The sequence below is a fragment of the Acanthochromis polyacanthus genome, chromosome 4 (genome assembly GCF_021347895.1).
Source record: "Acanthochromis polyacanthus isolate Apoly-LR-REF ecotype Palm Island chromosome 4, KAUST_Apoly_ChrSc, whole genome shotgun sequence".
NCBI classification, from domain to species: domain Eukaryota; kingdom Metazoa; phylum Chordata; class Actinopteri; family Pomacentridae; genus Acanthochromis; species Acanthochromis polyacanthus.
Window position 1 is genome coordinate 17,376,582 of NC_067116.1, and position 23,406 is coordinate 17,399,987.

Here is a 23,406-nt window from a genome sequence, read left to right on the forward strand (position 1 = left end):
TAAAAATTTATTGAAAATTAAATAATCAAAATCAGCCATCACTTTTGAATTGTTGATTAACATAATTATTTAAAAAAACAAACTAATGAAATAGGGCTGGACAAAATGATGGTACCCATAACTTAATATTTTGTTGCACAACCTTTTGAGGCAATCACTGCAATTAAACGATTTCTGTATTTGTCAATGAGCGTTCTGCAGCTGTCAACAGGTATTTTGGCCCACTCCTCATGAGCAAACAGCTCCAGTTGTCTCAGGTTTGATGGGTGTCTTCTCCAAATGGCATGTTTCAGCTCTTTCCACATATGTTCAATGGGATTCAGATCTGGGCTCATAGAAGGCCACTTTAGAATAGTCCAACGCTTTTCTCTCAGCCATTCTTGGGTGTTTTTGGCTGTGTGTTTCGGATCGTTGTCCTGTTGGAAGACCCATGACCTGTGACTGAGACCAAGCTTTCTGACACTAGGCAGCACATTTCTCTCCAGAATGCCTTGATAGTCTTCAGATTTCATCGTACCTTGCACACTTTCAAGACACCCTGTGCCAGATGCAGCAAAGCAGCCCCAAAACATTACTGAGCCTCCTCCATGTTTCACCGTAGGTACAGTGTTCTTTTCTTCGTATGCTTGGTTTTTGAGTCTATGAACATAGAGTTGATGTGCCTTACCAAAAAGCTCCAGTTTGGTCTCATCTGTCCAAAGGACATTCTCCCAGAAGCTTTGTGGCTTGTCAACATGCATTTTTGCAAATTCCAGTCTGGCTTTTTTATGAGTTTTTTTCAGCAGTGGTGTCCTCCTTGGTCGTCTCCCATGAAGTCCACTTTGGCTCAAACAATGACGAACGGTGCAATCTGACACTGATGTACCTTGGCCTTGGAGTTCACCTTTAATTTCTTTGGCGGTTGCTCTGGGCTCTTTGGATACAATTCCAACGATCCGTCTCTTCAATTTGTCATCAATTTTCCTCTTGCGGCCACGTCCAGGGAGGTTGGCTACTGTCCCGTGGGTCTTGAACTTCTGAATAATATGAGCCACTGTTGTCACAGGAACTTCAAGCTGTTTAGAGATGGTCTTATAGCCTTTACCTTTAAGATGTTTGTCTATCATTTTTTTTTGGATGTCCTGGGACAATTCTCTCCTTCGCTTTCTGTTGTCCATGTTCAGTGTGGTACACACCTTTTCACCAAACAGCAGGGTGACTACTTGTCTCCCTTTAAATGGGCAGACTGACTGATTATGAGTTTGGAAACACCTGTGATGTCAATTAAATGACACACCTGAGTTAATCATGTCACTCTGGTCAAATAGTTTTCAATCTTTATAGAGGTACCATCATTTTTGTCCAGGCCTGTTTCATTAGTTTGTTTTTTTAAATAATTATGTTAATCAACAATTCAAAAGTAATGGCTGTTTTTGATTATTTAATTTTCAATAAATTTTTATTTATTGTTACTTTTGTGAGTTTCAAGTGATTTCAGTGAGAATTGTGGGTTTTTCCTTCTTTAACTGAGGGGTACCAACAATTTTGTCCACGTGTGTAAATCTCAGAAAACACCAGTGTGGCTTTCAACAGATCACTAAGCATTAAAGTATTTGCTAATTTCATTAAATGCAAATAAATTCATAAATAAATGTGTTTGGAATATATGGTAAAAGTCTCAAAACATCAATCAATTGTTCATCAGTAAATCAGTCTTCATTTACATTTAAATAGAAATACGACCAAAACTGCTGATATCAGTTTTACATGCACACAGTCAAAAGGGAATGGCGAATATGTTTCACATCAGTTTAAATAGCTTCTGGCTGCCTACAGCTGATATTTAAGAAAGAACAGGATCTGCCACAGGTTTGTACACAGAGCTGGAGAGATGCGCACATTCACACACACATTCATTCGGTAATAGCTATGAGGTCCATCTCTTAAAAATGTCAACTAATATATGCCACAACTTGCCCCAAACCAAGCTGATAAGAGAAAGAGAGACAGATAGGCAGACGAGGCACATTAAAAAGCAGCACCCATGTGGAGAGCACAAAGAGATGAGGAGAGGGTGGCTGAGAGAAAGCCTGTTATAGCGGCTCAGTGTGTATGTGTTGTCCCTGTGTAAAGTACTGCTAGAGCTGCAGGCTAGCCGCTCAGTCAGGAGAGGATGAGCAAGGAGAATAGGCTGTTAGCATCACAGCGCTAAATGAAGCCAGCGCTAATATAGTGCTGGAGGGTGGGGAAGGAAGGGGCGGAGGCTGCTAAAAATGAAAAGCAGGAATGAGGTGGAGGCTGAAGACAAGAGAAAGACAAAAACAAGGATGTGAGATAGATTTTTATCTGAATTGCACAAAGCTGCAGTGAAGGGTTAGGATCAGAGTTTTAGAGGAGTTTTCATTTAAAATTCCCCAATCTTACCTGAGAAAATCACCACAGTGATCTGTCAACCACTTTCTAGTGCCCAGCATGATTACTGTATTAGAACCAAATGTGTGACAAATTCGAAACATTACCCTCCCTTATTTTCATTATAAAACATCTGAGTCAGCGTGCCCACACCATGTCAAGCTCTACTTAGTTTTCTACCCCCACTCCCTTTTGACACATTTATGAAAGAAACACATTAAGAAACATCAAATTAGTGCATCGAGTGTGACATTAATTCTGTAAAATGGTTTGCCTAATTGAGTCCTCATTTTAGGTTCTGGGTTAGACTGACCTGACTATCCAGGAAATACATCCTCATTTGTTGAGTGTAAAACCTTCACTTAATTAGCATAATAGATATTAAATACTCCTTTGTACATGCACACAAATTAGTTTTTACAGGTCAGCTGGATTCAGAGTGGAAGCTGAAAATATGAAATTCAGACAACCCTTTGCTGGTGCAAAGGGAAGGAATGTTCTATCTCACTTTTGTTTCTTCCATGCTTTCCTTCAATGAAATTGCTTCTTATCTCTAAATACCACAGTGTTTCACGCAAAAATTGACAATTCTAAGGAGAATCAATTAGGATCAAGTGTTCACCAGGGAATGCAGACACGCAACAGGAAACAGCATCCTGGCCAGGGGATTAGGTGACTTGCTAGACAGACTTCCGCCACCCATTCAAGAGAAATCAATTAGCATTTTTATCCAACTCCACTGGGAGACCAGATTGATACTGATACTGGATGTCACCAGCAGGGGGCCTCAGACTCCACAGATGTATAGAGCACTGAGGGGAGGCTGGAATGCATACACACAAATGGAATGATGGTGTTCAATAGGACTGTTCTTTCATTATTCAAGATACATTTGTTAAAGTAGTCTGACATTATCAGTACTGGTTGACAGTCTGCATGCTATCATAGAAAGACACTGCAGCACTGCATCTCAAATCAATATCTAACAGACTTCACACCACCTTGAAGCTGCTGATGTGCTAGTTGGTTGGATTCCTGACTACATGGTTTGATGGAGGCACTAAGTGCATTCTTCTGTTACAACTCCATGACTTCTCCTGATGCTGCTTTGAAATTATATGAGAGTAAAGTGAAGGGAAGTTAACTTACTTGTGGAGAAAGAAGAAAGTCAAAGGAGAAAATTGGCCGACAGTGTGGACATCAAACAACAGAGACAGTGCACCATGATAATACAGTGTCATGAGTTCCTTTGTACTTCCCACCCCTACTTAACAACTGTTTCGATCATTCCAAACAGCATGCTACTGGCTGAATTAAACCAAATTCCTTCTAAGACAGAAACTAAATTTACAAGCACCATTATGGCTGCAGATACTCTGACATCCTCTAAATGTGGAGCTCATGAATAGACTCCATCTCAGCACAGTCAGAGCTCTGGGCCTCCATGGATTTAGTGGCTGATCTAAGATGTGAGGTTACAGCCTGAGATCTTCATTATCATATATCACACCAGCAGCCACACACAACATGGCAGAATAAATCTGTATTAATTAACAGCGTGTTATGATTAGAGCAGGGACTTTTCTGGGGTGGGGGTTGAAGGTTATGATCCGGTTTGAAAGGCATCTCCATCAGACACAAAATCAAGCAAAGCCAAATTTTTATTGGCAAAAATAACTGAAAATAATGTTGACCCTACAATATTCTGAAGCAGCAGTCGGAATTTCAAATCCATAGGACTTGACAACATTTCTATTTTCACAGTGCTAGACCAAGTCATCTCTTGGCTATGAGGATTAGGAACAGTGAACATTTCTCGGATATCCCAGCCATTAAATCCGTAGATAGTAGCATCACTACTGACCCTAAACAGATAAATGTATTATTTCGCACATATTATTGTGATTTATACAAGTCAGAGGTGCCTTCAGATAGGAACTGGTGTAACAGTTTTTTGAACCAATTACATTTACCTCTATTGTCAAGAACAGACTCAGCTGACTTGGATAAACCAATCACGCTCGAGGAAGTAAGAGATGCGGCAAGGGCTATGCAAAGAGGTAAATCGCCTGGTGTCGATGGTATACCTCCTGAGTTTTATATCAGTTTTTGGGAACAGCTGGGTCCGTTTCTTTTTAGCATGATCACTTCCTCCATTGAAAAAGGCAAGTTCTCAAGGGATGTTAATACAGCCCTTATCTCACTGCTGCTTAAGAAAGATAAGGATCCCACGGACTGCTCTAGCTATCGTCCTCTCAGCCTGCTGAACTCTGACTTGAAGATCTTTGCAAAACTTCTTGCTCATCGCCTTGAACGTTATATGCCATTACTAGTCAGTCCAGACCAGACAGGTTTTATTGAATCTCGGTTGGCTACAGATAATGTAAGACAGCTTCTTCACATTATTGATGCCGCGATAGACAATAGTTTACCTATGTCTGTGCTTTCACTTGACGCTATGAAAGCCTTCGACCGTTTAGAATGGCCGTATTTTGTGGTCTGTTTTGGAGGTGATGGGTTTTGGTAGTACTTTTATTGGGTTAATTAAAACGTTATACTCCAATCTCTCAGCACAGGTGCTAACTGGTCAAACTCTCTCTACTCTCTTCCCAGTCTCCAGGTCATCACGTCAGGGATGTCCCTTAAGTCCTGCACTTTTTGTACTTTCCATGGAGCCACTAGCTCAATCAATTAGTCAGTCAGTTTTAATATCACCTATAACTGTTTACAATACACATCACAGGCTATCGTTATATGCAGATGACATATTGGCGTTTTTAGGAAATCATGCTCAGTCTCTGTCACACCTTCTGTCCATTTGTGATGACTTTGGAAGTATATCAGGTTTTAAAATTAATTGGTCTAAGTCTGCCCTTTTACACCTAAATGATTCTGCCAAACTATCTACTCTTCCTTTAAATATCCCTGTAGTGCAACAGTTTAAATATCTGGGAATTGAGATTTTCTCTTCTCTGAATCAGATAATTAAATATAATTATTCACATTTTCTGAACAAGGTTCTAAGTGACATGGATCAGTGGATTGGTCTTCCTATGACTATTCGGGCCTGTGTCTCCATTGTTAAGATGACTATTTTGCCCAGGATTAATTTTGTTAGTGCTATGGTCCCCCTACCCCCACCATCTGGTTATTGGAGTAAACTCCAGTCTGCAACTTCCAAATTTGTATGGAATCGAAGACGACCACGATTGAAAATGTCCACTTTACAGAGGAGGTGGGAGTACGGGGGCTTGGCTGTTCCTAATTTTGAGCTCTATTCTTGGTCGTTTGTGCTCAGACCCCTGCTCTCCTGGTTTGACTCACGAATTGCTGTCTCCTGGCTCACATTAGAGAATAATATAGTGAACCCATGGATGCTCCAAGATGTCCTTTTTGTCAATATATCTCAAAAGCAATGTAAACTGCGTTTCAGCCCCATTATTTCCCATCTTATACAAACATGGAGACAGGCTGAAGCTCATACTCATATTTCTTTCAAGTGGCATACCCTCTCTCCAATATTTAATAATAAGGTGCTGCTGATAGGTGGCAGACCTATCTCTGCTCCTCATTGGGAGCAGAAGGGTATCCACCACTTAAAGGATATTTATAATAATTTTGGCCTTCTTTCTTTTTATGATATTAAGGATGCATTCGATCTGCCAGGTTCCTCTTTTTTCTTCTATTTACAGTTGAGGTCAGCGCTTAAGGCGTATGGTGTACCCTGGCAGTGTCCCTTACCCACACACCCACTTCGAGAACTGTTTGCCAAACAGGTCAAAACCTCAGGTATGGTTTCTAGATTATATAATTTTTTGCTGGTAACGGACACTCCCACACTTGCAATACAGAGAGTCTGGAGTAGAGACTGCCCAGATTTACCTCAGGACTTTGATTGGAATATACTGTGGTCCAGTATCCTTGAAGCATCACGTAATCCAGACCACCAGCAAATTCACTTTAATTTTCTTCATAGAACTTACCTCACCCCGGTTAAACTTCACCATATGAAATTTATTAATAATTCTCTTTGCAATTTGTGCTCTTTAAAAGCTCAGGGTACATTTAGCCATATGTTTTGGGACTGTCCTCCTGTCGTTCAATTTTGGAGCAACGTTGCATCTAAATTATCTGACCTGATACAAGAAACAGTGCCAGCGAATATGCGTGTGTTGGTTTTGAATGACCTGTCAGTTTTTAATATTTCCATGCTCAAAAAGCGTGTCATTTTAGCAGGACTAACAGCAGCCAAAAAATGATTGCTACTCGCTGGAAGTCACCACATTCCCTCTCGATCAAAGCCTGGACTTCGTTTTTTCTGGATGTCGTTTATATGGAACTGTCCACAGCCCGGATCAATGGTGCTAATGAGAACACCCTAAATACTTGGCGTAACACTGCTGACACTCTGAAAGAAATGATGTGAGATTTGTATTTCTTTATTTAATTTTATTTTTTACTTGCTCTCTGATCTTTGTCAATGAATGCCTAGCCCCCTCTGTTTCTGTGTTGTGTGTCTTTGTCTGTCTTTTGTGACTGTGTCCTTGTCTGTGTATATTTTAATTTTTCAAGTTTTTATAAATAAATAGAGATTAATAGATTTAGGTTTGACTTCAAAACCTCAGAATGTACATAAAAGATGGATTGAGACTTCTGGTCTGAAAAGTCAAGCCAATGTACAAGTGTATGAAAAGCGCCTTCTTTCTAACAACCAGCAGGGGGAAACTCTTCTGGTTTAAAAAACAAGTCCGATCCTGCAGAAGTTCATGAGAAAACTCTACATCTCTCATGATTTGGTACATCACTAAATATTTCCTAATGAGTTTATGGTCTCAGTTTCAAGTGTCCTTCACTGCAACATTGTGAAAACCAAATTCCAAACACAGCTTCAAATGGTGCTCCACATTACTGTGAGTGTGAATATTCAAAATCCCATAATATGTAACATACAGAAGACTCCTCCAAAATTCATAGAGCATGTCAGTGACACGCACTAATTTATGTGTGATAGTTCTTTCTGGGAGTCTAGCCTTCAGACTATCTTGGGAACCATAAAAAATGCTTCACAAACAGTTATATGACAAAACCCAAAAATTCTGTACATTATCAATCAGTTGTGCTCCATTTGTTTGTTTGTTTTTTTATGTACGTCTTGATGCATCAACTAAACTACTTTTACAAAATTTAACGGTCAAAATGTTGCAAATGAAGTGACTCCTTTATTTTTTTTGCTCCAAGTTTTCAATATTGCTCTGCAAGATGTATGTGCCCAATATATACAACCCCGCATAATAAGTGAAGTTATAACATATTTATTATGGTTTGGTTCTTTCCCAATGTACATGAGGTCTAATTTCTTTTTTTTTTTTAAATGTACCAGAACACACAACAGACACCTTGTACCCTAGACGGTGGATCTTTGCATGACTTAAGGTGATAAATGTACCACTGTAGTTTTACCTGTAGCTGATGAAGATGTGAAGCATGTATTTTCAAAAAATAATCAGTAGCGTTTGTTTGCTGTAATTGTCTGTGAACTACAAGGCACTGCCATCTGTCAATATTTCAGATACTATAAGGACTATTATAGGGTGTAATGCCATAGTATAGGCATCAGTAAAGGGACAGCTGAGTCTCCTATGATCTCAGAAGAATCTCCTCCTCACATACTCATTGCTGACCTCAGGATGTGATCCTGTACTGTGGAACTGTTGGATAAGATCACTTCCTCAGGTCAGCACACAAAGTTCAACAGTGACTGAGTGCCTCATTCATTGTGTTGTTCAAACTACAATACTCTCTCTTTTTTCCCATCTATCTGTGTCACCCTCTGTCTCTCACACTTTCTGGTGAAACCAAACCCTGTATTCTGTTAGCAAGACTAGCTGTGCCTCACTCCAACTGTGAGCCAAAGTATCAGTGAAGTAATACTGCTGTAATGGCATTCTCTGTTTAGGGAATGGTCTCAGTGTCTGTTGCAGATGACTTTACCACTCTGTTTCTTTCTCTGTCTATGTGTCTCCTGTGTCTGCCAGGCTGGATGTCTTTTCCTCCATGTCTTAATTACAAACTCTGTTTTCAGCATTTAGACAAGCCGCCCTCTGCCTAATACTGACAGAGATTAAAGTCCTGCAGCTATTAATGCAATACAACACAAGTGCAGTATACAGTGCAGAAAAACCATAAGTATGAGCTGCAACAAGTATTTATTTCCATTACTGAATTATCTGGTGATGATCTTCATTAATCATATAGTGTGAAAATGTTTAATAAATAATATGTGTAAGTATAAAATATAGCTCACAGTGTCCAAAGTGATACATTAAATTTGCTTGTTTTAACCAAACAAAGGATGTCTAAAGAAGCACAACTTCAGTACAATGTGGTTGATAGCAAAATTCTGAAACTGTTACCTGTTTTCAGTTGTACTGTAGAAGCGGTAGGTGCTGCAGATACTGGAAAGTGTCAAAGGTAATCTTACTCTTAATAAATTGTTTTAGGTCTAAATGATAACTGTGTCCGGGCAACTGTGACAAAGTCAAGATACAAGTTATTACCAGCAGCAGATGCTACTGTCTTCGCCAGTGTGTGTGCGTGTGTGTGTGTGTGCGAACGTGCGCGAGGGGAAAATATAGACTTGGACACACCTACTGTAGAATGACCACAAAGGCTATTCTGAGTATTTTGGCTGTGCTTAATAGGACTGCACTCTAAATGTTGATGTAAAACATCCTTCATTCAACTCAGATTCTTTGAGTCATTAATTTTTCCCTGTGACAACATGTGTTGTGCTCGCAGTTATCTGATGAGAGAACCTGACTCCTGAAGTGCAGTGATACTTTAGGTGGCCTTAAGGTAACCTGTGAGTGACGTAGGACCAGTTCTGTGGGAAGTGAGTCGCTCCAGAGTGCCAAAAGTAATGTCACCAGCATGTAGCTGCAAACACAGTGAGGTGCGTGCCAGCGGTAATTAAGTTACTTTGATCAGCCATAAAGTGTCTAGAAAGGCCCAATTTTCAGTGTTACAGCTATGAAAGTGTTATGTAATGCATTTGTTGCCCTAAATGAAAGTCATTAAAGGCCTCTTTTATAGAACGTTTCAACGGTCTCTCTCTGCCTTCCCCTTATCACACCAAAGTTGGTGTTGACAGTAAAGGGCCATAGCTACGGGTCAGCCTATAGTAAACACTTAAGTCATAATCAGGTCAAAATTAGAGGTCTTCCTACAGTCAGGAGCTGCAGATCTGGAAAGCTAACATTCTGAAGAAGATGTTGAAAGCATTGCAGCTTTTAGAACTTTCAAACCTTATTTAGAAAGTTAAATGCAACTCACTGAAAGAATTAGCATGACCTTCAGCAATAATGAACATGACAAACTACTGCTCATACAGTAGCATAGAAATGAGAGATGTCACTTATTTCATAGCAAGCAAAGCCATGGACTATATTTGGAATTGTTTCATTTGTTCATGTTATTTTCCATTTACCCCTTTGAAGTGAAACTAATAGTGGGCACAAACAGCTTAACTTAAAAGAAATACATGTGTTGCCTCATTAATCCAACCAATCCGGATAGTATCCCAACATTATATTTATAAGAAAGCATATAAGAAAGAAAAAAAATATTAAAATTATCATTGTGAATGGCTAAACCAAATTCAGCTTACAAAATTCTGATTCTGAGACAGCCCGAGTGTTGATGTGGTCAGAATAAAGGTTCTCACTGAGAACTCATCAGTTGGAGCATCAACATGTTGACAGGTGTCATTTCTGATGTGAATCCATCTCATGATGATATCGAGTTTCATTTGTAACTTTGGTCCTAAAGACTGACTTATAATTTATCATATACTATAATGTGTAGAACCCATGCTACACCTGTGTGCCCTCATACTTCTGTGTTGGTGTGTCTGTGTTGAGGCTGTTAATGGTTCAGAGACAGCTGATGTGTTTATGTAATTGCTGTTCATCACTTACCTAATTAAGAATATCTTTAACCAATAAGGCACAGGACGTAAGACATGCATGTCAAACAAAATATTGCACATTAGTTATAGAACCTGGTTGTGCCACCAGGAGGAGTTTACTGTTGACATTGAAGACTTCAGTTCATTTGTGCTTTTTACATTGCAGTGACATGAGAAATTAGGCATATGGGTAGTTTCGTGTTTGTATTACGGGGTTAAGCAAGCAGTGGACCAACATGACAAAGACTTCTGTGGTGGTCAATGGCTTCTGGCCAGAGCTCAAGTATTTAAGACAAGTGGGCTCTATACAACAGTGTTATGATAGCTAAGCGTCAAGCTTCTTTGTGTACAATGGCAACTGAAACTGAACAGATCACGTCAGAGATGGAACTAATCACTAACTGTTACCTATGACATTAGATGATCTATATGACCACTGAAATGCTTTTACTCACATCCATAGAATAATAACAGAGAAAACAGCGTATGGCCACATCGGTGAAACACGTGCCTTATGAGAAGGTATTATAAATTACAAATATAAAAGCCTATTAGATTTCACATTTATACTGAACAAAACATTATCTTTGTGCAAATCAACATGGTGTGTCACAGATGTTGCAGTCTGTGCTCCTGTGTAGTTACACTCCTGGTGAGATGCACTCCAGGCTAGAGCATAGATTCTGTACAGATGTATAAATGAAGCAGTATTAAGCCTGACACATTTAATGTACATTTGTTTCAAACTGATATTACAGATCTCATCACAAACATTTCATACTTGGCACACCTTGTCAGAGTGGCCAAGCACTTCCTCTGCCAGACTCCTTAACCTTTGAATTACTGACTATCAATTGTGTCACTGTACACCAGAGATTAGCATTGCATTAAACTTTAATTTTAATCAAGAAACACTGATTGGCAAATGAGCAGGCACAGCAATTACAGGTCAACATGGATGGCATAGTTTACATGGTATAATGTTTGCTGTCTTGTATTCTCTATGTAACAATAGCTTTTTTCAATTAGAATCTGTGCCTTGTACAGTATAGCAATAAGCCTTTCACTTACTGTAGCACATCAATGTGTTAGTGCATGACAAACACACTAAAATCATTCTGCTTGGTGATATCATACAAGCAAAAACTGCTGCTGTAACATCAAAATCTGATGCTCTAAAGAAGCAAGCTTTTAATTCAAACCTCAATCGTCACTTAGCGTGGATCTAGTTATGAAGTTCTCAAGTGGTCGCAGTGAATAGGTCAAGCCATCAGCAGTGTGAAACCGTGCCGTAGTAATCACAGTAGAAAGGATGGAGATGTCATTATGTTGTGTTCAGCCTCATTAGTTCGTGGTCATATTAAGTAATTGCTCGTGGTCAGCTAATCTGTGTTGATTATATCAGCATAGACAGAGAACAGGCTGGAGGTAGGAGACTGATGGAGAGGGAGAAGAGAGAGTGTGCCTGTGTGGAGACGTCTCTGTGTGTGTGTGTGTGTGTGTGTGTGTGTGTGTGTGTGTGTGTGTGTGTGTGTGTGTGTGTGTGTGTGTGTGTGTGTGGGAGAAAGCTGATATGCAGGCTTCATCCCACACACAGAAGGTGACGCAACACCTCACACACTCTCAAGCATCACAAACCCAATGCACTACTCACTGCTACAACACAATGTGTGTGTGTGTGTGTGTGTGTGCACCAGTGTGTACAGTGCGATGAAGTGTATATTAAGATTGCAACTTTATGCGCACACATTCATGTACTCTTTTTCCCCCGATTTAACTCTCTCTCTCACACGCATGCACGCACACAAACACACATTCTTGGTGATCAGCGTAGCAGGATCACCATGACAACAGCTGATGCCACCTGCAGTGTTGGCCAGCACAAGAGGCACAGCTCGTTAGTCACCATGGGCAACGCTGATCCCGATTGTAAACATTTGCAGTAGCCCCACCCACTGATGACATCATCTCTATGTTGCCATCACTTATTCAAAATAGGACATGTACAGTAGCCTCAGAACATCCTGTTCCCTACCACATACTTAGAAAAATGCTGATTCACTTTGAAGAAAACAAATAACGCGGCTGTTTTGTTGAGATGATTTCTACACAACAGCTCACAACATCGAAATTCGCACGTAACAGCTGATCAGAATCAACCGAAGCAGGCAGTACACGTCAGTCAGGGTGCCTTGAGGGTTTCAAACAAAGTCTGAGCACGTTAATGTTTCCAAGTGATTGCTTTTAACCTTCAAGTGGCTCCCACATTTATTCCCATATGACGTGAGCACAGCACAGTCATGTCACAACGAGAATGAGAGCTCTTTCTGTGCAGTCTCAAGATAACTTTGTATGTTTTCTGCAAGTACCACAACACTGCAGTCTTGTCTTTTCTTGCAAATTTGAGCATTTTTGTAAAATAAATGCAAGGGCATAGCAAATTATCCTAACTCTCTCCCCGCTCCTCTACTGTAGCACTTTTCCATTTCTATGTGCCGATGATGTATAGTCTCTGAGTGCACTAAGAAGCCTGTGGGAGGTGAAATTCACAGTTATGGTGTGAAGACTCACAAAAATACAACTTACTTCAGTTTATTACTGCGCCCACTCAAATATTGTGCCTCAAACTGTGATGAAGCTTCACAGTGGACAAGTATAAATGAGCGCAGTATGCGACTCACAACAAATGCACCAAACCATGCAATTATCTGCCCATCGGAGGAAGGTGATGTCACCATGGTAAGGTGGCAAAGCTGGAACAACAGATCGAAGATTGACAGTGAAAGCTGGTGAAGCCTACACATGCACAGTGGTATCCCATGAGGCACTGGGAGAGTGGAAAGTTTCCTTGAGCAGGAGGGGGATAATGAGCCACTCTCTACAAGAGTGGGGTATGTGTTGGGGAGAGTACTTTGAACTGTACTGTACAAATGCTGTACAGTTTGAGTGTTAATGATGTGGCGCCCAAAATATACAGGTGATATTTCCAGAACTCATTCTAGCAAAAACTACAGATGTACTACTCATTGTTTTACACCTTTCGCTTGTGATAATACTGAAATCTGCCGTGATAAATTTAGATACAATTACACCAGTTTTCTAACTTTTCTGTTGCCAAGTGGAAATACTGGCAAACTGCACACAATGGCTAAGTGTAAAACCAAAGAGTAAAACTAAACTAGTAACACTAGTCCCACTTTCTTACTGCCTCTGATGTTGATACTTTATCTATAGAAACATCTGCTCAATTGATACATTATTTACCTCATAACCAGTCTTGATAAAATGACAGATTACCTATCATTCCTTTTGTTGATGGACATGAGATAACAGGATCAGATTTCTCTAACAGTCCTAATCAATCACTAATTTTCTCCTTCAGTGTTTTACGCTCCCTCCCCACACCCATTTCCTGTGACCACTAAACACCTCTTTAAGGCTTTTAGAGCTCTTTCAGAGGAGCCAGGATGACTTTCATACCTCTGCTTTACCACTCATCAATTATACAAGGAAAGGGTGGGGGAGAGAAAGCGAGGACTGCTGTTTGTGTCCACAACAAAAACACTGTAAAAGAGAGGTTAACTCTACATCTGTGATTACTGAGACTGCTAAACTTACAATGACGATAGGAGCCCTAAACCATAAGATATGCTAAACATCTATCTAGGGTTGAAAGGACTCCCCGAGTTATTTGAGTAATTCGATTACTAAAGGCAAAATTTCTCTGAATCGAGGATTCATTTAATCGACTACATGCTAGACCCCAGGTCACAAAATGGCGGACCGTGGTCCAAGGCTAGAGACACACTTCATTCGATACAAACTGGGTCCTTAAATTTGACGGGACACTTCTATTTTAACCAGTGCAGCTTTTTTATTGTTTATGGCAGGATTGCCCAACCAGTCTAAACGGTCGTCTAAACTAGCCATCAGTGAACTAAAACAAAGACAGATTCAGCTGCTCTACACCTCATTTCTCACCTCAAATGCTTTTAGAAATACTTTCCCCTTAAGTGTTTTTGAAATAAAAGACAAAGTTTGTGGCCAAGCTGCTATGTTTATCCGATGCATCTGCCGGCTGTCAAGCTGAAAGCTCGGTCATGTGACCACGTAGTGGCCCGCTGAAGCTCAATTGCTGTCATGTGACAATGTGGTGGCCCGCTACTGACCGTCCACTATGCGTGGTGGGCAGTCACATTAGATGTGGGAAAATGCATCTAGTGGACACATACCTACCTTGTATGTTTTCTGTAAGTATTAAGGCACCGTGCCGGAATTCCAATGTGTGGCGCGGGTGTTTGGTTCGAAAAAAAAATATAAGACTACATTGCCAATTGAGTTCATCAACCGATGGAATCAGGGGAACGCGGCTTTTGCTCTCAACTAAACTAATATCATGAGCCAATGGGAAGTAGAGTTGAGATCCAACTGTATTTGAGTCCATACCGGCACTCAGAGAGCATAGTATTCAGCACAGTATTCAGCCAAGGCTTTTCAGTCAGTTAACAATTTCAGATTGATAAGTCTGCAGCGGTCGATTTGTAGTAGGATCGCAATCATGTGATTGTCAGCAGACAGCTGACACAGTGTTCATTTGTTGTCATGGTTACAGTGATGCTAAATACATGTGGGGTTCCCGTGGCTTTGAGTTTTAGTTGGATACCCCTGTACTATACTATCTATGTACTATACTACATATGTACTATACCCCTGTACTATACTATATATGTGTCCAGGATGGTTATTTCTGTTGCACAGCGTGTTCATTTCTGCTTTTGATGCTGTAATGCGCATGCCTAATGCGGAATCCAATTACTCGATAATAATCAATAGAATACTCGATTACTAAAATAGCGGAAAGCTGCAGCCCTACACCTAGCCAAGCTGCACAGAGTGCCTGAGGCAACATAAATTCAGCATTTTGCTTTCTGCAGAGAGGTGCTACAAAACCAATTGCACTCTAAAAAGAGATCATATTTACTTGCTAATTAGCAATGACATGACTGAAAGAGAATCTATAGCCAACGCTGACGACACCTAATCAGACAGATGTACTGGTGGGCTAACAGCAAGTAGCATCAATATCGGTACTGGCAGTAAGTTAGAGGTTTGCAGTAAAATGCTGTCCAGCGACATAAAGTACTATCTGGAAGCTAACATATTCCAGACCTCTAAATGTCATATTGTTTCTCTCTATATGATTAAAGTTTACAATGACAGTTAAAAGTGTTGGATTATTTTATTAAACAGCAATGAATATCTATATACATGTACTGGTGAACATCAATCTCCTCCCCAGTGCCAGAGTTCAACCATCAAAATCTAATCTGGCCATAACCCTGAACACTTGCAGGTGGAAACACACACACACACACACACACACACACACACACACACACACACACACACACACACACACACACACACACACACACACACACACATATGACACATTTATGATTTGTGCTATGAGACTTAAATCAACTGGTTCAAACCACTTCCATTATTGAATTAAAAAAATAGTCTCTCTTCCTCTCATCAACAGGGCCAACAGCTGTGTGTGTGTTTAGTATAATGGCCTATCAGTCATGCAGTAAGTGCCTTAGACAGGAAAATGGCAACACCTTGTGAAAACACTGGCCAATATGATTACTGCAAGGGGTTGGCTTAACTTTTTCCATGGGCTGAGCTGTAAATCTACAGACAACTGTAAAAGAGCTGCAGGATGGAACACAGAGTGACACTGCATCCATTCAGGAGTTTCAGATGAATAACGCAGGTTTGGATTCATTATTTGTCATCTGCAATCAAAAAAGAGTGTAATTTTTTGGGCAAAACAAGAAAACACAGGGATATACGTAAAAATCTCTGAAATCAAACTAAGAAGTGCCTTTGATAATATCGTGTTAAAAATGCTTTATATATAAGTAACAAAGTCGCCTCCCAGACAGATCTGCTGAAACCAATTAAAAATACTCTAATAATAAAATATGTGTTATGTACAACAGATGGACTCTCGATATATCATTTTAGCATCCTGTTGTGTTACATTGTGGTCATAAGCACAGTGGGCAAGTTGAAGCAGGTGCAATGTGAAGAAAGAAATGACATATTGTCATTTTCCACGACTAATCTATAAGAGAAGTCTGTCTGATAGAACACTGGTTACTCAATTTAAAGGCATTAGAGGAGATTTAATTTCCTACGACTTTGAACGTAGCATGCGCATGCGCACATACAACCTCTCCCTCACCCCCCTCTAACCTCCCCCCTCTTAACATTTACGAAGAAACGCCCCCCTCCAGAAACTTGCGTAGGACTCGTGAAGTTGCCTACAGCCGCAGTATAATACAATAATACATTTTACCTGTCTAGAAGGAATCTAGCAACCAAGGCATCTGTCTTTAGGTCCATTTGTCGCTTGAGCTGACGCCATCGCCCAAATGACTCGCCAATAATCACTTTTGTTTTTGCATTGTCGCGGTCCAGTTGTCTTTTATTTTCTCTGACCTCAAAAAATGACTTTCTCTTACAGCTGGGTCCCCCTGGATCTTTATCTGCCATTATGTAAAAAAAGATGAGCAAAACAAGTCGCCAGCTAACTACGAAGCTATACCAAAGCAACACATACAGAAAACACGTAAGTCCAAGGCGTACGTAATCTACGTAACTAGGCCTGAGCCAGAAGATTTTTGATTGACAGGAAAGGGAGCAAACCAAACGCCTCGGTCCGAGCGCGTTGATTGGCTGATGTTTTTCAAGTCCTGCCATGTCCACAGTTATTTTATTTTAAATTCTTTTAGAAACCATACATACAAGTTCACTAAAGGTCAGTATATTCATTTTATGTGAATCAGACAAATTAAACAATGCCTTTAAGGGTTTTTGGATGCTCATAGTTTATTTATTTAAATTTTATTTACAAGACAAGGTTTGTTGACCTCAACATGTGCACAGCAAAACTGGAGAGAAACACAGAATAGAAAGATCTGATTGCCAAAGAGAATTGCAACATCAGCTGTACGGCTGCATAATTAATTGAATATTCATAACGACCATGATTTTAGCTTCAGATTGTTAAAGAAACATGATTGACTGCAATACTGAAGTGTTAAATGCTCATAAAACATGGCTCAAATATCCCAAGTAGATTAAAAACAAACAAACAAACAAAAAACACCTTCTTTAACTATTTTCAGTTATTTCTTGTCACACACAGTAACTGTGCTGGAAGACCAGAGGTTTTTCTGTCTACAGACACCTAGCTAGCATCTACTGTAGCCTGCATGTGAGACATTTAGGGAACATTGGCAAATTGTAGGAAGTACTGATAAGCACATGTTCATAAACAAAAGTAAGTTAGACTTTTTAGTTACATTTCATTTATATCTCCAGGAAGGGCTCTGAATTCAGGTTAAGAAAATCTTATTTTAAGCCTTTTTCTTAGCACTACAAACCTTGTATGATGACTGCAAAGCCAGGTCTGAATGCCAATCAAATACCTTTGCCAGATAGAAATGTTCCAAATGGTTTACACCAAAAAAAGTTTTCAAAGAAAAAAGTCATTTTTGAATTCATTGTAAAATAATTTCTTTCATTTTCCATTTAAGATACACTCTACTACAAAATCACATCATTCTAAAATGATTATTTCTTTCCAAATTATTATTTGTCAGCTGCTGAAAATTCCTGTGTTTTTCATACTGCAATCACAGAACAACAGAGCATTTTTTCCAGCATTTTGCAGGCCAGATGGGTAGTGTTTTCTATTACGTTTAGCAGCTTGTACAGCCTCCTTCTCATCACAACAAACTCCAGGGGCTCCAGAGCAGTCCCCTGCACAGGTACACTTCACTTAGCTGTCTACAACAGTGTAATTAAGGTGCTAAAAGCTGTTACAGTGTACATTATTGGTTTTCATATGTGTTTAAGGATGCAGGTGTCTCATGGTGATAAAATTAATTTAACTGGGGCCCTACATCTGAGAAACTGGGCACAAATACAATAACAAGTGCAACATCAGCACACAAGTGTGTAACCAAATGATTTTTGCAATGTTTTTGACCTGAGGCTCAAGCATAAATTTAGCTGATGCTCTATTTGTGCTTAATACACAGTATCAGCAGGTGGAGTTGGGGCTGGGCTCACTAATGGCCAATCACATCATCTAACAGCAGCAGTTTCCTAATGGGCCGAGAGTTCAGGGCCGCTTCTCCTCAGAGAAAACTGGTCTTCTCCGAGAGCTGAGTCCAAGACGCAGCACCTAAATATAAACATCCAATATTAATAAGCAAGGCCCTGAACATAAAGGTTGATGACGCACGCTTTAATGCACATGAAAGGTGAAAAAGCTCTGTACAGTAAACCAATCTACAGAAAAGGCCTTTGCCATTTACACAATATTGAGAGTTGACTCACTGGATGAAACGGTTAAAACTGACCTAAATCTGACCACTCTTCCTTTTTGGAATGTACTTAAGGCAATTGATGCAAAATATTTTTCGAAATATTTTTGGTATTTTTGTGGAAATAGAAAAGGGCGATGAATTTTAACATTTACTGCAGACAGTGGCTAAAGCATTTGTCAACATCTGAGCGGCTCCATGTGAAAATCATCATGATTCAACAAGCACCCTTGTGGGTTGTTTGCGGTCTGCTGGATTGCTTTGGTTGTTAGTTAAGAGATTTATGCAAGCTGATGCCTCCAGTTGGTTAACTTTGCTGTTAATGATTTATGAGTGTGGCACATTCTTTGTGTTGAAAATAGAAATTGTGAGGAAGGGAACATAATCCTATGCTTTCATTCGATCTCCACCCAAAATAAATTGATATAAATATGTTACGTACATCTGTCAAGATTTGTCAAATGTCCTCGTTCTATATAGAAGCATTGTTGTGCCTGCATGGGGGAAGTGGTGATGTACTGGACATAAAGCAGGGTTTGTAGCTGACACATAGGGCATAGCAGCTCCACCATACTAGACTGTAACAGTGTAGGTTTTGAGTTATAGTTTAGTTTATAGTTCTATATGTATATTTAATTATCAGGCTCTACTGTCTATTATAAACCCCACAATACAGGAGCTGCATATACATTATTTGATCTACTGTGTCATACAGAGAAACTATGGCGTCTGATTGGTTAACCTCTGTTTGATCTTGTCTTGTTGCTGAATGTGTATTCTGCTTCACTGGATGTAGACTTCAAGTATAAGCGTGCTATTTCTGCCATGCATTTCACACGTTTTCCCCTCAGTTTCCAATAGCTGTCTGTTATAGTTTTTAAGACCCCCTTCACTTCGTAAAAAAAACATCGCAACCTCTGAGCCATAAGCTACAGGCTCAAAATTTCAAGGTTTGAAGAAGATTTTTATCAGACAGTAATTTAGGCCTGCTTGGTTTTCAAAGTTAATGAGGTATATTGATGACAGCGCATGCCTCTGTGTGCAAAAGTTACCCCCAAAACATTTCATCCAGCACTACTTTGCAGGGGCACTATTGCTGCATTCTGGGCTAAGCACCGCCCAGGACTACTGTAAGTAGTTTAAAGGAATGGAAGCAAATCAGTGCATTTTCTCTCTGTAGCAGAATCATTATGAGGTGCAGTCAAACCATTCTCCAGTGCTGACACAACACTGTGTGGATAGGTCTGTGCGAGACTTCTGTTCAGCTTTCATGTGTACATCTCTTTATGTTGAATAGAAATGCCCTCATAACATATGTTACTGAAAACACAAGACGACAAGACAGAGCTTTTTTTCAAGCTCCCTCTTCTAGTCTTTATGATTAATGTTCTCATCTGGTACTCGAAACTTAAAAGCAGCCAAATACAATTCTGATGGTCTTTACATTGTATCTCTGTGATCAACACAGTGCAAAGTGTAGTTATATTTGGAGGGTGGTACAGCTGTCACATGTGTCGCTTCTGTAGCCCCTCCACGACCACTTAAGGTAAAACTATTAAAGTTCCTCTCTGTTGATTGATTAAACTCCCCAAAAATATTTTTTTATGGATCAAAGCTACATATGTAGAAGTTTTGCCATAAGTAAAGCCACTCCTGCCTTAAAACAGCTTACATTTAACAAAACCATGAAGTCCCTGCTTCTTTCTCTCCATACACCCTTCCCTCCTTGCTGTCGCTTGAGCACACCAGCTCACAAATGGCTCTTTTTAAACACTGTAAAATTATGCCACTGTACAAAACAGCTAGGAGTAATACTGAAACCACTTAGCTATACATGATCAAACCGGACTCCAATTCTAAAGCAGAATAGTGACACAGGATGCTCCACCCTGCAAGTTGACAGGAATTGTTCCTTAGGTTTGTTATGTATGAAACCCCTGAGGCCTGGATCTGCATTTTTGAGACTGCCATCAGTAGACTGCAGTTTCAAGGAAGAAATATTCAACCATGGTGTTGGCTGTTTATTTCGCGAATGATGTGACTTCTAGCATTTGAAAAACTCCATATGGACATGTTAGCAAGGTACATAACTTCATTTTCATCAGAAGGGGGTCTTTCACACAGTACTAAAAAGACTATGTTAAACCTTTGATCTCAAAAATATCAATGTAATACAAAGACACTCATATTTCTATGGCTCGTGTTGCTATGATGTAATAAAGAACACATTGCACACGTGGTGACAGTGACGCCACACCTTTCCATGGTAAAATTGTGATTTCAGTGTAGACTCTCAGTGTGGAGACTGCTTAGCTAAATGATGGCTTTGCCATGGCAACACACTGGCTCTCTGGGTCTCATACACTATGCCAGAGCTCATTTCCATGACAACGTTATCAAAAATCTCAACCACAAACAGAGAGCTGCTTCAACTTCAATTTAAAACCTGCTTGCTGCCCCTGACTGCCTCCCTGTTCTGGCTAAGAAACTGAAACTAGAGAATGTTTGCGAACGTAATGACCAGCTCTGTGTACGTACACACACACACACACACACACACACACACACACACACACACACACACACACACACACACACACACACACACACACACACACACACACACACACACACACACACACACACAGATACACACTCACAACAAAAACTCAGGTTAAGTTACATGCTTCCCACCCTGATCCCCTACCATCCCTCAAGCACAATGCATGAACACACACACAGACTGTGACGTGTGTTACCTGGCTAGCAGTGATACAGTCGGTGAAGGCACTCCTCCTGGAGAAGAACGTAAGCAGCTGCTGCCAGCGAGAGGAGGACGTGGAGGGAGAGGAGGAGGCGGGAGAGGAGGTGGAGGGGGAGGAGGTGTGAGGAGGTGCCAGCTCCTCCGAAGAGCCCCTCTTGGGCCCCAGTTTCTGTTTGACTCCTAGCCCCGCCCCTTGACCCCCGGACGCCCCACCTACCCTTGCACTGCGGGGGTACAGGGTGTTGTTGCCAAAAATATAGTTCATCGTCTCTGCTGTCTCCTCTTCCCTTAGACAGACAATATAGAGTTTATGTCGTAGCGCTTCTCCGCTGCTTCATCTCCAGTTTCTCTCCTCTGTAGCTTTGCTCTCTCTCCAGCTCTAAAGACGTTGCTTTCAAATATACAGTCCAACTTCACTCTTGCCTTTCACCAGTTTCTGAAGATTGCACAGCTTTTGGTGATATTTTTAACTTCTCTTCCCAATTTTTCTCTTAATAATACCTCTTTCTTTTCCCTTTTATCTTCTTCTGCTCCCTCAGGAATGACAGAGCAGCTGGCAGATGGAGAGATGAGGAGGAGGAGCTGGAGGAGGAGGTAGAAAGTGCCAGGCAGGTAGACAGAGTCCACTTAGAGTTTGAGCATCAGTCCGTCTGTCAGGGTCTCTGTGCATCTGTCCATCCATCAATCCATCTGCCTGTCTGTTTCTGTTGTCCGTCCATTTGTCCATCATCCCATCTTCACTTTAGCCAGGAGAAATGTCCAACATCCACATCTCTGGAAGTCCAAAATCTCCTCTCCTCAGCTCCTTTCTTGCCTCTCTTCAGAGAGAAGACAGAGTGAGGGGGAGTGTGGGCCAGGCAACGTCAGGATATGAAGATTGATTATTTAAGGGAGTTCACTCTTTCTGTCTTTTCCCACCCCACCTCCTTCTGCCTCCCTCCCTCCTTCTCTGTGAATCCAAGGAGATGACCAGTCAATCTCCCCTCTGTCACTGTGTGTGCTCCCATTAAATATGGAAGGATGAAGGGAGGGAGTGATGGGTGGCTGGACAGATGAAAGGAGGGAGGTGGAAGGATGTAAGCGAGGAGGAGAGCATCTGAAGTAGGTGGATGGTCGGAAGAATCATTCTGCAACTCTTCTGTCTCTCTTCCCCTCCCTCCTACATCTCTGTTGTGGCTCCAAGTCTCAATCTCTCTTCTCTTCTCTCTCAGTACATCTCTCTCTCTCTCTGCTTGTCTTTCAGCAAATTGTCTTTTGCAGTCTTTTATTGGAGCTGCAACCCGATGCCTCTCTCTCTCCCTCACTGTCAGATATTATTACTGGTACAAGCCACGCCCCGACATTCCAGTCAACCAATGACACAACAGAGCCCCCCACCACCCCATCCCCTTACTCCAAATACACACACACACACACAGCCATAAGCAATGATGCCTGTTGCAGGTTGACGAGGAGGTAAGGTAGAACACAGCCTCATGCCACAGAAGAGCAAAGACAGACAACAAGATAAGTGTTTGTGTATTTGTGTGTATGTAGGTGTGCTGAGGTGTGCACGTGTAGCAGCAATAATTCCTACCTAGTAGCAACAATTCACACTGAAGCAGAGCACCGACGGCTATGAGAATGTGTGTGTGTGACAAAGTACATGCATGCATTAGCCGTTATGTTTGTTGTCTTTACATGTGTGTTTGTGTTCGAGAGAGAGAGATCTTCTCCTGAGGCTGTTTCCAGACACTGCAGCACCCAGCTCTCCCACACACTCTCACTCACTCTCTCGTGCACTCTCACGCACAGGCGTACACAGACGCACACAGACATGCACGCATAGAGCATGACTCCAGAATGGAAAACAACAGGCTGTTGCTGGGCACCAACTGAGA

General features: G+C 40.8%; 1 protein-coding gene across 7 annotated transcripts in view; it reads right to left on the minus strand.

Moving 5' to 3' along the window:
- Nucleotides 1–23,406, minus strand: part of dlg1a (discs large MAGUK scaffold protein 1a) — a 136,806-nt gene that overhangs the window by 66,869 nt on the left and 46,531 nt on the right. The window contains exon 1 of one of the 7 annotated variants that reach the window (XM_051946968.1): nt 21,522–22,825. The exons of the other annotated variants lie outside the window; for them this stretch is intronic. Coding sequence (XP_051802928.1) covers nt 21,522–21,791 — 270 coding nt within the window. The 5' untranslated portion in view covers nt 21,792–22,825. Of the gene's footprint in view, nt 1–21,521; nt 22,826–23,406 lie in introns of those variants that run through there. 7 annotated transcript variants of the gene reach the window in all.